Source organism: Lycium ferocissimum, chromosome 5 (assembly GCF_029784015.1).
Source record: "Lycium ferocissimum isolate CSIRO_LF1 chromosome 5, AGI_CSIRO_Lferr_CH_V1, whole genome shotgun sequence".
In the NCBI taxonomy this organism is placed as follows: domain Eukaryota; kingdom Viridiplantae; phylum Streptophyta; class Magnoliopsida; order Solanales; family Solanaceae; genus Lycium; species Lycium ferocissimum.
In genome coordinates, this window is record NC_081346.1 from 17,279,732 (window position 1) to 17,295,914 (window position 16,183).

The following is a 16,183-nucleotide window of genomic DNA, read 5'->3' on the forward strand; positions in this document are numbered from 1 at the left end:
TCGTTAGAAAGAATAAGTTCTAGCTATCGAATGCCAAGTTTAGTTGGCAATATTAAATAATGTTCATATTAAGTTATGTAATAAGCTGTGTATTATTTTAAAAGTGATAACATGTAGAATATGTACTTGAATTAGTAATACGTGAATGAAATAAAACAAATATGTCCTTAAAGTAAGTAATCCATGTATTACATTCGTGAAGTGTTATTCAATGCATAAGACTCCTAATACCGCATAACAGTTCCTTTATGGTCCTTTGCCCCATAAATAATGTCTAAATTATATTTTTCGTACAACTAGTATATGAACCAACTGACTCCTTATCTTATCTTAATCATCATACCTAAACACCTATGTTATTAATTTAAACTTGGTTTAAACATGTCCTTGCCTTATGTTATGTAATTTGAACCAGTTGATCTTTAGGGATATAAAGTTGGTCCAAAATTTTGAAAGCAAGAAACAAAGTGTTGGATTAAAAGAATAGAAACGGGTATTTATCTATCATACAGTCTGACATACTTATCAAGAGCCGGTTTGGATTAATGGATGAAAAGTAGGTCATACGCATTTAAGTGTTAAAACACTTTTGGGTCTTGAGATTAATTTTATAAATAACTAATTATGTATTTGGATAAATGTACTACATATAATTGATACCAAAAACGTTGATATCAATTTTTTTATTTAAATGACTAATATGCTTTTAAAGTTATTTACAAAAAATAGAAATTACAAAGTATCTATCCAATAAGAAGAACCCGGAAATGGAATAGAGAATGAGAAAATAGTTCTATTTTAGGAAGAGTATGTTGAGAATTAGAAAAGTATATTAGAGCTAAAATGGCAAAATACTTGATCAAACCAAAAATATTTATAAGCTGAAAATTATAAAAATACTTATAAGCTTAAAATCATAAATTGGAGGTGAATGACTTATGATTACTAAACATGTTGATAAGTTAGAAAGTAATTATGAACTAATTTAAAATTAGCTTTAAACACCCTCGTAGCTCAAAAATTTGACACGTGCTACCTTTGGGCTTTGACTCTAAAATTTAAACCGAAAAAGGATCAGATTTGCCTCTGTACTCTCACAAATAAGCTATATTTGCTCTTCGTTATACTTTTTATTTTTTATTTTATTTTTTATATATGCCCTTATCATCCAACTTTAAGGTCATAACTGCACCAAAACTTTACTTTCGGGCCATATTTACCCTTCGTTCGTTAAATCTCTTGTCCCCACCTTTATTTGCCGACGTTCCATTTTTTTCTCCCAATTTAAATCTTATCACAATTAAACCGACTCACTCATTAAGCCCTACCCTGTAATAAAACAAAAACCTAATTACCCCAGTTGTCTTCTCCCCACACCCCAAATTAATTCCAAACATTAACAGGAGATGAAAATGACATCTTCTAGTCTTGAAAGCGTTGAGTCGAAAAGATTTGTAATGATCTCTTTGATTTTTGTTGATATATGATATCCCTTAGCTGGTTTAGAGAGACACTTTGGGAAGTTAATATAGAGTTTCATATTTTTGCTTTGAATTACTTTACGTTAAAAGGTGGGGATAAGGGAATTTAACAGGCGGAGGATAAATATGGCCGAACATAACAGTGGGCAATTTGCACCATTGCCCTTACTCGGGGGTGGTCTTTAATTTTTTCCCCTCAAATTGGTGGTCTTTAATTTTTGCCCTTCGTTAAAAATCCCTTGATTCCGGATTCGAATCTCCACTCAGTTAAAAATTAAAAAAATAAAATAAAATCACAAAACTTTATCTTAGTTTGGATTTAAGACAGAAGTTTTGCCCTTCGCACAGACAAACTTTACCTTAAAGCGAGTTTGCATTAAGGCAATTTTTTTTTTTTACTCCCTGCAAAACTTTGCCTTAAGACCTAATTTCAAAATATAATTTTGTTATGAAACTCTACTTGCGGTTTTTTTTTAAGTGAGGTTTGACATTAAGTTAATTTTTTTTTTTTTACTCAATTGGAAATTTGTAAATATATCAAAAAATATAACGAAGAACAAATTTACCTCAAATATACCATCCAATTTTTGCCACCGTCAATAGTTCTAATTTTGTTATGAAACTTTATCTTCAATTTTTTTTTTATGCCATCGAGTTACCAAAATGACTCAGATTTTTTATTAACCCCAAACCTCACGTTATTAATTAAAGGGCGAAAAATTAAAGAAATACCAAATTAATAAAAATCCGACAAAAATTAATGACCAGTGCCTTTGAGGGGCAATCAGCACAAAAAAAGGGCAAGCATGGCCCTAAAGTTGAATGAAAAAATGCAATTTCCTATATTCGAAAAAATATAACAAGGATAAGGAAATATATAACTTATTTGTGGGAGTGAATGACAAATCTGACCCTTTACCGAATCTAAAGGGTCGGACAAGGAGGAGTCGGATTCATTTTTTAGATACATTTGGATCCTTAACGAAGAAGCTGAAACTGGAGTGGGCCCATTTGAGCAAAAGTGGGGCCCTAACAGACGCGCCTCACGCGTTGCCGTACTTGCAGAAACAACAACTCGTTCGGTTTTACTTTCTCAGACTGTTAATCACTGAGTCAAATACCCCACTGATTTAGACTTCCCTCTCCCCCTTCATCTAATCACTGCGCCTAAATACAATTAATTACTTGCGATTCTTCAATTCCTCAGTTGATCAATACATCTAATTTTTTCATAAGCTCATAATTATGAATTTCCCCCAATTTTGAATGGAAACCCTAACCCTAGATTTCAATTTTTTTATTAGATCTTCATCTTTTTCCCTTCTTCAATTCCAGTTTTCTCTTTTCTTTTCTGGTGGGTGACCGATCAAAGCCCCATGTAATCTTCACCTGATCGTTGAGTTCTGTTTCTTTGAAGACGAGTAGGTGGCCCTAATTTCATTAATTTGAGACGTATTAATTAGATATTGATTTAAAATTATAAGTACAGAATTGGGTTTGGTTTAAAAATATGAAACAAGGAAAAAAAATGTATTTTTAGTAGTATATAGATTGTAAAGATACTTATTTTAAGGAATGGGAAGCTCAGAAACTGAAGGAGGAATGTTGGAATGTGATACTGGAAGTATTGTTTGGGTTCGAAGGAGAAATGGGTCGTGGTGGCCTGGTAAAATATTGGGGACTAATGAGCTTTCGGCGTCTCATTTGATGTCTCCACGATCTGGAACTCCTGTCAAGCTTCTTGGCAGGGAAGATGCTAGTGTGTAAGTCCCTTTTTGGCTGCCATTTTTCTTGTTCTGAAAGAATTTGAATTTTGTTGAACAATATGACACCAGTGTTTAGACTTGTAATTAAAACAACTTTAGTGGTACTATGGGTTTTTATGACAAATGTGGAGTTTTTATTGCGGAGGAGTATAAGTTTACTGCCTTTTTCCGCTATAACTAGATGGACTTGCCATTGGGATTGCATGTGTGATCTTTCGATGATAAGCATATGTACTTCCTTTTTTTTTTTTCTTGGGGGGTTGGGGGGTGGGGTGATGCTGCAAAGTAAACTTTGGAATAAATGCAGTTATAACTATGTTGGATAATTGATGATTAGAGGCTCTTGGATCATCAAGATAGGTTAAGTAAATTCTGCCTCCAGGGAACGGGTCTAATGGCAAACGTAGTACAACGTTGCATGTGTGGTAGGTGCACGTCACGATTTGAATACTGCTGTGAGCTAGATGTCCGTTATTTTAGTGAGAAAGGGTAGGGGGCAAGATCATTATTCAGCAAGTTTCAAAGCTCAAAAGAATGGATTTATCGTTCACCAAAAGAAATAAGAAGAAGATAGGTAAGTGATTTCTCCACATCCCCCCCCACCCACAACCAAAAAACAAACCGCCAAACAAAAAAAAATGTAAGTATCTTTAATATGCTTCGTGCTTGGCTCTCCTTGTTGGATCCCCGTCTAGTCACTTGCCAAACTATGGAACTTGTCTTATGTTACTCGTACCACTAGTTCTTTGGCATCGGTAGAATAGATTCTCGAGCTGGAGAATTTTCAAGGCTATCAGTAACAGCTACACTACACACTTGGTGGATTCGAATGCCAAGTTTATTTAAAATGGTTGAGGAAATTCCTTTTGATTTGTGCTGAACTGAAAGGAAATGTTGTGCGTAGATTTTGCTAGGGTAATGGGCTATGTTCGCCTTTTGCTTATAGCAAGAATGAAGAAGCCAAAGATACCTAATAATGTCTAATTGCACCATTCACTCTTAATTACTAGAAATGATTTTGGTAATTGGTCAAATACTGCATTTACATTCCCAATGCCCTCTATCTTTATTACTTTTTGGCTAAAAGGTACAAACTGCTTATATTCTTAGTATGGTCTGTCATGGTATTTCTCTCTGTCATACCAGGGATTGGTATAACTTGGAGAAGTCAAAGCGTGTCAAAGCATTCCGTTGTGGTGAATTTGATGATTGTATTAAACGTGCTGAAGCTTCCCAAGGTATGCCTCCAAAGAAAAGAGAGAAATATGCGCGTCGAGAAGATGCAATACTTCATGCTCTTGAACTTGAGAGGCTATTGCTAGAAAAAAAATATGGAGCAGGTTTTTCATCCACTGTTAAGAGCAATAAATCTACTGCTGATTTTGTTGGAAGAGAGTCTGTGACATCATCAGAATACCTGGAAAATGGGAATGGGAGACACATAGAACCTAAGTCCCATCAAGTTTCTACTAGATCTGGTGTCTGCCTCGAGGACAAGGGTGCACTAAATATTTTATCTGCTGAGGTACCCAAAGATCGAAATCAACTTCGTGTGGATGTTGATAATTCTGGTGTACTTCCGAGAATGAGAGGTTTACAGGATATTGCTCTTAGTACTGCTGCTTCAGAACATAACCATTCTCCGTCACTTGCTTTAAATGGTACTGACCAACCTGTGCTTGATAGCAGTGCTCATGCTGTTCATGATGGGAGTAATAATATATATGGCCTGGTTAATTTTGAGAAAAGAAGTATGTCGGAGAAAAGAAAACCGTCAGAAGATGCATTGGTAGAAGATATCCTTGTCAAGAGGCGCGATAGGCGACGCCCTCTTGCTCATGTTTTGCAGGGTTCTGAAAATTTGCCAGTTTCTCTCCCTCAGCCGGACTCAGTTTCCGTTTCTACCTCTGATACAGGGAAGGAGCTGCCTCGAGTTGAATTGCTTACAAAGAATAGCAGGTCTAGGTCTCTGGCAGTTGAACCTAGCAACAGTTTATCTGTTGGAGAGAGTCATCGATCCCAGATTGAATTTCCAACATTGAAGGCCGAAGATAACAATTGTTCTCGTCCTGTTGGCTTGTGTCAACAGAATGGTTCTGGATCAGCAGAGTATACTGAAACTGATTCAACTGAGTCAGATTCTATGGAATCAGATACCGATGATGAGCTGGCTACACTCTCAGGTTGTCCCTTTTTTCTCTTCACCCTTGACTCTTACATGTGCATCATATACTTATTTTATTTTTTTCCAGTTGAAGATAAAAGAAAATACAAATTAAGAAATGAAGCCGAATTAATCTATTGAAATGTTTGACCTTAATAGCTCCCATAGTTAAATATTTTGAAGTATTTGAAAATTACTGGATTATCTGAACTATTCATATTTCTTTCTAATGCCTGAATCACTTTTTGCATGTTCTAATCTTTCTTTAGTAAAAGTGCTGAATTTTTCTGAAGGTGCATTTCTTGTTTGGTGTTCATCCCTTTCTATGCATCAAGTTGTAACTTAACTCCGGAAGTCCAAACACAAATTTGCAGCTTATATTGTATTTTCTGGTTTTTTCTATTAGTATGCATGTTTTCCCATGACCATGTTGTCCATTCGTGCTGGCGTACGAGTCAAAGGTTGTAAGGGGAATCCTTAGGGTAGGAAGTTCTCCAACATTCTTCATAACTAGTGAGCAAGCACTCTGGAGTTATCTAAGCATGTGCAAGTTCAATTAACGACCCCTCCATGTTATCTTAAAGATTTCACCTACCTGCTGAAGCGAGTGAAATTTTTTGTCTTAACTAATGTTATGTGGTTGGAGTTGTGGTATTTTATATTCTGTTCTGCAGTACATTCCGTGGTGGAGTTTATTGAAAAGAGAATTGGAAGCATCCAATAGAATTTATCAAAAAACTTAGTACTCCAATAGAATAATTTAGGTCCCTTTCTTGAAAAAAAAAAGGATCCCTTTCTTGAAGAATTCTCAGAAAGGGATTTTCTCTTTACCAATCAAAAAAAAAAAAAAAAAAAAAAATCTCAGAAAGGGATTGCCAGAATGGACCCTAATTACTCTGGGTCACATTATCAGCTTGATCCTGGTGACCTCCCTTGAATTATGCACTCACGTAGTTTGATGTTTCTTTGAAGGTAACTGATCAAGCTAGTGCTTAGTGCAAAATATCCAAAAGACAAAAAAGACTTGCAAAATAGATTTAACACAGAAAAGAACCTATTTTATTTTTGAGAATGTGAAGAACCTTTTTGAAAGTTCCCAGAAGGCATTATGATCTTTCAACATACAAGGGCTTAACCTTTTTTCGATAAGGTCAAGGACTTAACCTTTTAAGCGAGCACAAGTACTATTGGTCCAATTCTAGTTTACTCTTGTCCCTAGGTGGATCAGAAGGTTGATTCCCTTTTGTAGCCAGGTATTAAACTTGCAGTGATTTAGCCTTCTCAATTTCACTTATCCAGGGAAAAATGCTTTACCCTTCTCAAAGCTAAATATATGGGTTTAAGCGTACATGATAGATGATTGAAGTTAATTGTTGAGCTTCCTTCCATGATACCTGGTCCATATTCTATGGACTTACTATCACAAAAGAAATGTAGCAGTGTACAAAAAAGAAAGAAAAAGAAATGAAGCAGTGTCTGTTGTGCATAACAATTACAGTTTGCTGCTTGCTCAGATAACCTGTTCTCAACCATAGACTGGTTGAATTGGTAGTTTGCTTCATGTTCATACTTGGGATTGACGTCTTGGTGAACTCACATCGATACTAATGCTAGAAGTTAGGTATGTCGCATACAAGGTGCAGATCATTTTTTGTCAATATTTTGGTGTAAAATGGGTGGTATAATGCATTGATGTGGTCGTGAACTGAAAAAATACCTTGTCTGACGCGCCTGGTTCATGTGCCATTTTACCCCCATCACCCTTATGTACATTGCACATCAGTTTATCAAGACAATATGTCATAATCTGTTCTTCTGCACATATTTCTCCTTGAAATTCATGTGGCACTTTAGTAAATGAGATCACCCATCTTCAGGTGGCCTTTTTTCTCCCATTAAATGGAGAGGGCAAGTGAAGAATTATCTGCCTAGGTAGGCTAACGTAGCTTGTTTGATATGCAGATGGTGCTGCATCTATAGAGTTAGAACCCAAATATGTAGGAAGATCTGAAGCACTACCTGAACATGGAAGCATGAGCAGCGAGGAGGTGGATGATTTTACACTCGCAGAAGGCACGTCTCATCCATACCATCAGGAGTCTGTCTCTGCTGGATTTGGGGTGTCTAAATGGAAACTAAAAGGCAAAAGGAATAACCGAAGCCTTAACAAGAGGTTTGTTGATTCTTTTGATGGAGATCTTGCAAGGAGACCCCATATGTCTGCTTTCAAAGAAACGGGAGGTTATGCTTGTCTTCAGGATGATCTGGTTACAAGATCCAGGGTGCAAATGGCTGGATATGGATCTAAAGCTCCGGGTAGAGCTAGCCGAAACATGTTCAGTTGGGGGGATTTGGCTTGGGATGATCAACCTTCAGTTAGAGGATACTGGGAGGAAGCTAGTGAGTGTTTTGATCCTATGAACAGCTACCGTCATGTTGGTGGCAGGACCATGCTGGTAGATGTGGACCTGAAAGTCCAGTCAAGCTATCAGAGAGAACATGTGCCTATGATTTCGCTGATGAGTAAGCTAAATGGGCAGGCAATTGTAGGACATCCTATCCAAGTTGAAACCCTTGCAAATGGTTCTACTGAAAGCTTCCTTGGGGATATTGATGATGATTATCCAGAAACATTGGATTATGATACATCACTCCAACCTACATGGAGAACTGCTCGCAGGACTGCCAGTGTTCGTGTTCCACGGCCACATTCATCAGCATCAGATAATCCTGAAGGAATCAAGCGTGTCCAGGGTTCTGATCATCACAGAAATGTTCGAAAAGCTACTGTAGGAGGCATTCAGAAGGCAAACACGACGAGGAAGATCACTTCCCGGTCTCCCATAGAGAAAACATTTTCAAGAAAGCCGGGGAAAAGGGTTAGTTTATCTTCTAATCAAAAGATAAGGACGCTTTCTTCGATAGCCTCACAGCAGAAACAAAGTAGTGATTCCAACAGTTCTCTAGTGGATGGGGCACTCAAAGCAGAGACACTGCCAACTGTTGTTGCTTGTATTCCGGTAAAGTTAGTCTTCAGTAGGTTAAATGAGGACTTAGTGGGCCGTCGTCAGTAATAATTTTGTAGCAGGGACTAAAGGAAGGCAATACAAATAATAATATACAGTAACATGTAAAATTTTACAAGAAATAATCGTATACTTGCTAGTACATCCATCTCTTGCTAATCTTTTTGTCCAGGCAAATGCAGTCTCGTGTATCTGAGCACAGCTTGAATGTTAAGGCAAAGCAGGTAGGCTCTGCATTGGGACTCTGTTTAGGATGTTAACTTAGTTGTATATCAGGTTTCCTTATGTAATTTTTCTCTTTAGTTTATAAGGTTTGGTGATAGCGTGTGGCGCTCTGAAGTTGAGGCTGGCTAGACAGATTTTAGGTTTTTGGTACATATGAGATTATTATGAATGTAAATTGTAAAACAGAAATTATACTGACTTGGTGCCACAGACTTTGTGGCTTTAACTCTGCAACTTGCCTGCTGAAAAAACGCACCTTTGTCTGCAACATCTGCCTGTGTGCCTTCGCATTGGGATAGGGTTACTCAAATTCAGCTATGTTGTGTGAAGAGTTTGACTCAGTTGAAGGAACGTTATTCATTACTTTCTTTTTGATAAGTTTATTTATTACTATTTTGGAGTACTTTTTTATGTACGTAAGTGTGTTACCCACGGGCATGCATTATGTTTGTATAATTCAAACTTCTTTGTTTAAGAAAACGAATAGGGGCAAACCCCTCTTGGATCCATTGATTCGTCCATTACATGCTTATTGACGTGACATTGTTCTCTTTGAAATATAACTTGCTAAGATTTCTTAAACTACGACCATAATTTCTAGCAACTTTTGGCTTATGCAAGTAAACTCTGGAGACTGGTACACACATGAAGAATATTCACTAACAAAGGATATGCATTGAACGAGGCACAAAATGAAACGTGATTAATACACCATTATGTAACAAACATGGGTTCAAATTAGGCCTAATTATATGTTTTAATCTATAATATACAAGTGAAGAACGTCGAAGGATAGATAATTTTTATTAAAATAATTCGACGTAAAGAAGGCAAAGAAGAAATTGGGGGTTGTAGACAGATGGATTGTGATGACTTGGCAAATCTTAAGCTAAAGTAACTTGTTTTGTCCACAATAAGCCATCTATCACTCTTGCACCTTGTGTGGCCACTTCTATTAGCTTTTTGCACTATGATTTCTACCTTCATCTCTGATTATGTGTTGCGAAAAAAGGGGGGAAAGAATCTCTGATTATGTGTAAATCTCCACAGTGAAACTTTCAGATCGTAAGTTGTGATTCATTGGGCATTTTTGGAAGTGCAATTTTTGTTGGTTTAATTCACACCCCTTATTACCCCCAATTTTCATTGGATATCACCCTCATACACAACCACAGCTCTTGTGCTACAATCACCTTAGAAACATCACATTAACATGTTTATGTCCAAATTCAACCAAACACCATTAGATGACATTTCCTTAAATTGCAGTAAAGGAAAAGTAGACACCATTTCCAAAAATATTATCTCTATCTTGTGTTAGTTCGATGCTGGTTTTTTATTTCTTCTATAAAAAGCTGAAATTCTGTTACTGCGACGAAGAAAAAATATACGTCCAACAGACGGCACAACATATATTACAGTCGAGATTGGAAAGTCCGATGATAGATTGGCCACTCAAATGTGGGATTAATTATAGAACAGGGAATAAGTTCAATTTTGTTCTTATAACTTTGTGAGATTGTTCAAGTTTGTAAACACATTCTACCATTAGAAGATTGCGCCAAATATGTTTATTCACTAACAGCGGAAGGTCCCAACTCCCCACACATGGACTTTTTGTACAAAGAAAAAATGGTCAAGTTTGCCCTTGAACTAAGTGAAAAGGTCCATATTTGTACTTGGACTTTGCATAATTGTGCTGATTTCATTTACTCAGCTAGCATTCGTCATTGTTCTAATCAATTACCATCTGAACAATTAATTCTCCCCACGTAAAAATACTACCTGAAGACCACCGTTACTCCATCACCACTTCAATCCAACAACACAGGCATAAAAAATACACAAAAACCACCCCAATTAATCAATCTCTTTCATACCTCCATCTTTACCATTTTATAAGACTGTCAGTGCTTGATATGATCTCAAATGACGTAAGTCACTCAAGGATTACACCCAAGGCCAAGACATGGAAATCCAAGTCCTACAAGCCATGTGGATGCTAAGAGGGGCGTTGGAGCCCTTTGCGGAGCCACATAAGAGGACCTATGACGTGTGGATGATGGCTTGGGGGAATATTGAAGAGGAAGCCACAAGAAAGGAGGCTACTACACAAAGTGGCTAGAACTGCAATTTATGGCTAAGGAGTGCAACTCTTGGTGAAGAACGCAATTCAAGTTTAAGGGTGCAATTCGAGGCTATAATTGCAAAGCAATTGGGAGTATGAATGGAGGACCCATGTGGGGGTTATTTTTGCAAAGTGCCTCTTTTGGGCCTTTGTTGTAATAAGCTTTAGTATAAATAGACCCCTTAGTCTTCATTTATATTTTAGCTTGAATATTGATAAAACTTGAGTGTTTTGAGAGTTTGTTTAGTTATCTTAATATATTTTTTTGGTTGATTACTAAGTGTGATTTCTTAGTTGCAAAGTGAATCAAATTTCCATTGAATTCATATAGGATTGCTCATTTGTGGAATCAAATCGAGTCTTCTTTGAATTCAAGTAACTTAGGTTCTTTTGATTGAATTCCAATTAGGAGGGTTTAGGTTTAACATACCTAAGTTCCTATATATTTTCATTATCAATTGGGTCTAGTTTCTATCCTCTAATCTTCTCATCCCCAATTCTCATCTATCCCTTTAATTTCCGCTTTGTTTTGTTTGATTTCCTTAGAGTTTCCAATTAGGTTGTTATAACTCCACCTTGATCGCCATAGTGTTGTTACAAATGATTTAGAATCTTAACATTGTGTACTTTAGATTTATTTTAGCACTAGGAGGTTGATGTGAGCTACAACATCGCTATTGATGATATAGTTGTATATATGAAATTTCGATAGAGGTGGAAATTTCACTTGGTGGGGCGTGTTGAGAGTGGTTTATTGAGCTTAGGAGAAGGATACATATAGAGGCGGATTTGAAGTTTGTGGGTTCGGCGTTCTAATTCTTTAAAGTTACTGGGTTCTAAACTAATAATTTATACATATTTGACAAAAAATTTAATACAAAATATATGGTTCGGACCAAAGCTACTGGGTTCGACCGAACCACCGAAGGGCTAGCTCCGCTCCTAGATACATAGGTTTTGAGTGAAGAAGATGATGCTGCTCCCACCAGGCAGTGACCTGGATAGTGACCTCTTCTTCAAAGTTCAGGGACAAATCTTGACCATTTAGTTCAAGGGCAAATCTAACCTTTTTCTTTGTAAAAATGGCAATGTGTTAGAAAGCTTTTTTGTTATTAAAATAACGACATACTTGGACCAATCTTGTAACAATTGTGGTATATTCGACCCCCTATATTAACATAACAATTGTGGTATATTTGACCCCCTATATTAACATAGGGCAAATTTAAACCATTATACAAAGTTCAGGAGAAAATTTGGACCTTCTCCTTATAAAACGTAGATTCATCCGGAGGTGCATTATAGAAAAAACTTGCTTGCAGCCATTGTTTTTACCAAATTAATAAATATCTTGGATACACATATTTTTCAGTAAATCATGATTAATTGATGATATGTTTTCTCACTTTAATTATTAACTACTGATATTAAATTACTTAAGTATGTGCGAGTATTTACTGTGTGACACAATTACATGGCAGAAAGAATAATTAGATATGTAAGTTACCCAAAATGCCCTTAGATATATGCAGATTGCTCTCTCCGTGTATAGGCAATTTAGTCCAAAAAAAAAAAATTACAACGGCTAATCTAATGTAACATAGCCGTTGGGGAAGGGGTTTTACATTGGTACAAACCCTAGAATCCTGACAAATCATTTGAAGAAACTTATATAAATCCATCAATTAAGTGAGCAGAACCACATTAATCAATTTCTCTTGTCTCTCTAAGTTTCTCAAGCAACCAACAAGCGATCTAATTCTCTTTAGAATTCTATTCTATTTGTCTGCTTTTATATTGTTATTATATATATTGTAGTTGTTTCATTTGAATTTGTTAACCTGATTTTGATTTTGCAGGGTTTGTTAATCAGGTTTCCTGATTCTTTTATTAGTCTATAATTTGTTCTTGTCAATATTTTCTGTTTTTTTGTTTGTGGTAACGTAATGGATGCAGGATCATACTCTGCTTCCTCAAATAAGAAACAATCACGATGCCCTCTTCAGGAACAACTTCTTCAACGTAAAAATTCTCGTGATAATGTATGATTACTCAGCCCCCAATTCATTCTCTATGTTAGTCATTAATAATTGTTACAATTAGATGGGTATCTCAAGAATTAATCATTCCAATAAAAAATAAAAGAGGAGATGGGTTTTCATCTACTTTGCCAATGTTGCTTTTGATCTGATAGTAATAACATCTTTTCTATAAATTTTCATTAATTGTTCCATAGTGTGTAACGGATGTCTCATGAGATTTTTTCATAAAAATAAAAGATGATATGGGTTTTAATCTACTTTGCCAATTTTGCTGATAGTAACATCTTTCCAATAAATTGAAATTGAAAAAAGAAAAGGAGAGATGGCTTTTATCTACTTCGCCAATTTTGGTTTTATCTGGTAGAACAATTTTAGCTTGATTTGTTTTCTTCTTTAGCTTGATTGTGGGTGCCCTCTAATCATTTTTTTTTTTTTTTGTGTCAATTGCTTTGGGGTGGGGGTGTTTGATAGTTAGAAGCTCTTTTTTCCCCTTCTATTTTTTGAAATGCAAAACATGAAGACCTTACCATCTGTTTGATTGTTGTCTTGTAACAGTTGGATAGGTTTATTCCAAATCGATCAGCGATGGATTTCGACTATGCTCATTACATGCTGACGGAGGCAAAGAAAGGTAAGGAAAATCCAGCTGTCAACTCTCCCTCCAGAGAGGCTTACAGGAAGCAGCTTGCAGAAACTTTCAACATGAACCGGACGCGCATTTTGGCGTTCAAGAACAAGGCACCCACTCCTGTTGAGGCAATTCCTAATGAGTTTGCCTCTGTTCAACAGGCCAAACCTACAAAACCCCGTCGATACATTCCTCAGGTAGTTGCAAAAGAAAGAAAAAAACAATCTACAGCCAAGATAACATTTTTATCCGTTTACTTCTTTGTATGACAAGTTTTTAAAGGTTTTATTTGTTTTATGTACAGACCTCTGAGAGGACATTAGATGCTCCAGATATCATGGATGATTACTATTTGAATTTATTAGACTGGGGCAGCAGCAATGTTCTTTCTATTGCTCTTGGTGGAACTGTATATCTGTGGGATGCATCTGATGGTGCTACTTCAGAGCTAGTTACTATTGATGAGGAAAATGGACCTGTTACGAGTGTTAAATGGGCTCCTGACGGTCGACATATTGCTGTTGGTCTCAACAATTCTGAAGTCCAGCTTTGGGATTCTACAGCAAATCGACTGGTATGTTAGTTTAAGGGTTTTTTTCCATTTTGGCCTGCCGGCTGAAATTAATTACAGGCGCTAGCCAGAATATACAAAATCTAATTCTGTATATAAAATGAATATTGTGTGTACACTATGTATATTTGTACTTAATACAAAACAGATACACTTGCTGGCTATTATACTTTTGAGTGATCCAAAAGTGTAATTATCTTTAAGTCAATCTTATGTTTGAATTGTTTAAACCAAATGTTCATATGCTAAAATATTTTCATTCTGTAATGCAGTTGAGAACTTTGAAAGGTGGTCACCGATCCCGCGTTGGTGCTCTAGATTGGAACAATCACATTTTGACAACCGGGGGAATGGATGGTCAAATCATAAACAATGATGTGAGAATAAGAAATCCCATTGTTGACACTTACCAAGGACATCACCAAGAAGTGTGTGGTCTAAAATGGTCAGCCTCTGGCCAGCAATTAGCTAGCGGTGGAAATGACAACCTTCTCCACATATGGGACAGATCAACGGCTTCTTCCAACTCTACAACACAGTGGCTTCACAGGCTTGAAGATCATACAGCTGCTGTTAAAGCCCTTGCTTGGTGTCCTTTCCAGGGTAACTTATTGGCCTCTGGTGGTGGTGGAAGCGACAGGTGTATAAAGTTCTGGAATACCCACACTGGTGCTTGCTTGAACTCGATTGATACAGGCTCTCAGGTTTGTTCCCTTTTATGGAACAAGAATGAACGTGAGCTTCTAAGTTCTCATGGTTTCACTCAGAATCAGCTTACTCTATGGAAATACCCTTCTATGGTAAAGGTAGCTGAGCTTACTGGCCACACATCCAGAGTCCTTTACATGGCTCAGGTAAATTCTCATGTGATTGCTGTATCTTTTACATTCAATGCTGGCTCTTGAAAGAAAAATGCTAAAAGGTATTCATTTTCTTGTTTATCGGTTTTGCAGAGCCCAGATGGTTGCACAGTTGCATCTGCAGCTGGAGATGAAACTCTCAGATTCTGGAATGTGTTTGGGACACCTGAAGTAGCAAAACCTGCACCAAAGGCAAATCCTGAACCATTCGCTAACCTTAGCCGTGGTATTCGCTGAATGACAAGGGAAAGTTGCATGCTGAAGATTTCTGTACAGTCTTGCTAATACATATACTGGTACAAAGGACTCTAACTGAAGAAAACAATTGTAAATCCTGAACCAATTCGCCAACCTGAACGAACCGTGGTATTCACTGAATGGTAAGGGAGATGCTGAAGATTTGGACAGTCTTGTTAATACAAATACTGGAACAAAGCTGACCGAAGAAAACATTTGAAAATTCAGTTCTAATATGTACAGAAAAAATTCTTTTTTTCTTTGTTTGATAGTCATATTCGTGCTAGTTAGGGGGATAGTCATTTGTTTGTTTAAGCGGCTGCCACAATTTGGACTTGGTCTCACACCAATTGTGACAAAAGGCCTGTCTAGAAATTGTCCCATTGTACAGTTTTCTGATGATGATGTATTTCTCAATACATAAACATGATTCAGTATTTCTCAATACAAAAACATGATTGATTTTGAAACTATCTTAAGTGCAGTTGAACTGAATCTTTCCAAAAGTATTTTTTTGTATAGGTGAAACTTCGACCTGCTCCGCTTTAGTGGCCTTTGATTAATATTATTTTTGTTGACTAACCAAATTAAAGTATTCTCCTCCTATGAAATTACCAATTTTTCCCAACTTCTAATTACGGTCCCCATCATAAACCAAACTAGTAAACATCTACATCGTCACTGACAACCAACCATTTTTTGAAAAAAAAATAAAAAAATAAAAAAATTAGGTTTTTATTTTTTATTTTTTCATGAAAGCATTTCTCACACTTGGCCTTATATGTAAAGTTTTAGTTTTGGGCAATTTGCACGATTGACCCATATTGACCGGTCTTAAATTTTGTCCCTCAATTCGCTGGTCTAATTTTGGTCCTTCGCTAAAAAAGGTGGCCGAAAATACCCCGAGAGGGTTCGAAATCCAGCAGAGTCAAAAATAATAATATTTACCTATGCCTATTCGGGCGAAGTTACATAAAACCTATGCCGGATACGACAGACTTTGCCTTGCAATTTTTTATTTTTTTTTAGCGGGGGTTCGAACCCAGAATCTCGAG

At 36.6% G+C, this 16,183-nt stretch overlaps 2 protein-coding genes across 2 annotated transcripts; both read left to right on the forward strand.

The window, feature by feature from the left end:
• Positions 1-2,532: 2,532 nt before the first annotated feature.
• On the forward strand, positions 2,533-9,171 carry LOC132056280 (uncharacterized protein At1g51745-like). The gene is made up of 3 exons (XM_059448402.1): positions 2,533-3,244; positions 4,394-5,430; positions 7,374-9,171. The coding sequence occupies exons 1-3, from the start codon at positions 3,057-3,059 to the stop codon at positions 8,483-8,485; spliced, it is 2,337 nt and encodes a 778-aa protein (XP_059304385.1). The 5' UTR covers positions 2,533-3,056; the 3' UTR covers positions 8,486-9,171.
• A 3,211-nt stretch (positions 9,172-12,382) lies between these two features.
• On the forward strand, positions 12,383-15,603 carry LOC132056281 (cell division cycle 20.2, cofactor of APC complex-like). Its single transcript, XM_059448403.1, has 5 exons — positions 12,383-12,832; positions 13,388-13,657; positions 13,765-14,034; positions 14,304-14,885; positions 14,985-15,603. The coding sequence occupies exons 1-5, from the start codon at positions 12,737-12,739 to the stop codon at positions 15,126-15,128; spliced, it is 1,362 nt and encodes a 453-aa protein (XP_059304386.1). The 5' UTR covers positions 12,383-12,736; the 3' UTR covers positions 15,129-15,603.
• Positions 15,604-16,183: the final 580 nt, after the last annotated feature.

What these genes read in the sequence shown, in the direction of transcription:
- LOC132056281 (XM_059448403.1), top strand. Translation starts at nt 12,737, where the DNA reads ATGGATGCAGGATCATACTCTGCTTCCTCAAATAAGAAACAATCACGA. An exon ending in ATTCTACAGCAAATCGACTG is followed by an intron (nt 14,035 to 14,303) that starts GTATGTTAGTTT and finishes TCTGTAATGCAG; the next exon opens with TTGAGAACTTTGAAAGGTGG. An exon ending in GAGTCCTTTACATGGCTCAG is followed by an intron (nt 14,886 to 14,984) that starts GTAAATTCTCAT and finishes TCGGTTTTGCAG; the next exon opens with AGCCCAGATGGTTGCACAGT.
- LOC132056280 (XM_059448402.1), top strand. Translation starts at nt 3,057, where the DNA reads ATGGGAAGCTCAGAAACTGAAGGAGGAATGTTGGAATGTGATACTGGA. An exon ending in GGCAGGGAAGATGCTAGTGT is followed by an intron (nt 3,245 to 4,393) that starts GTAAGTCCCTTT and finishes CTGTCATACCAG; the next exon opens with GGATTGGTATAACTTGGAGA. An exon ending in TGAGCTGGCTACACTCTCAG is followed by an intron (nt 5,431 to 7,373) that starts GTTGTCCCTTTT and finishes TTTGATATGCAG; the next exon opens with ATGGTGCTGCATCTATAGAG.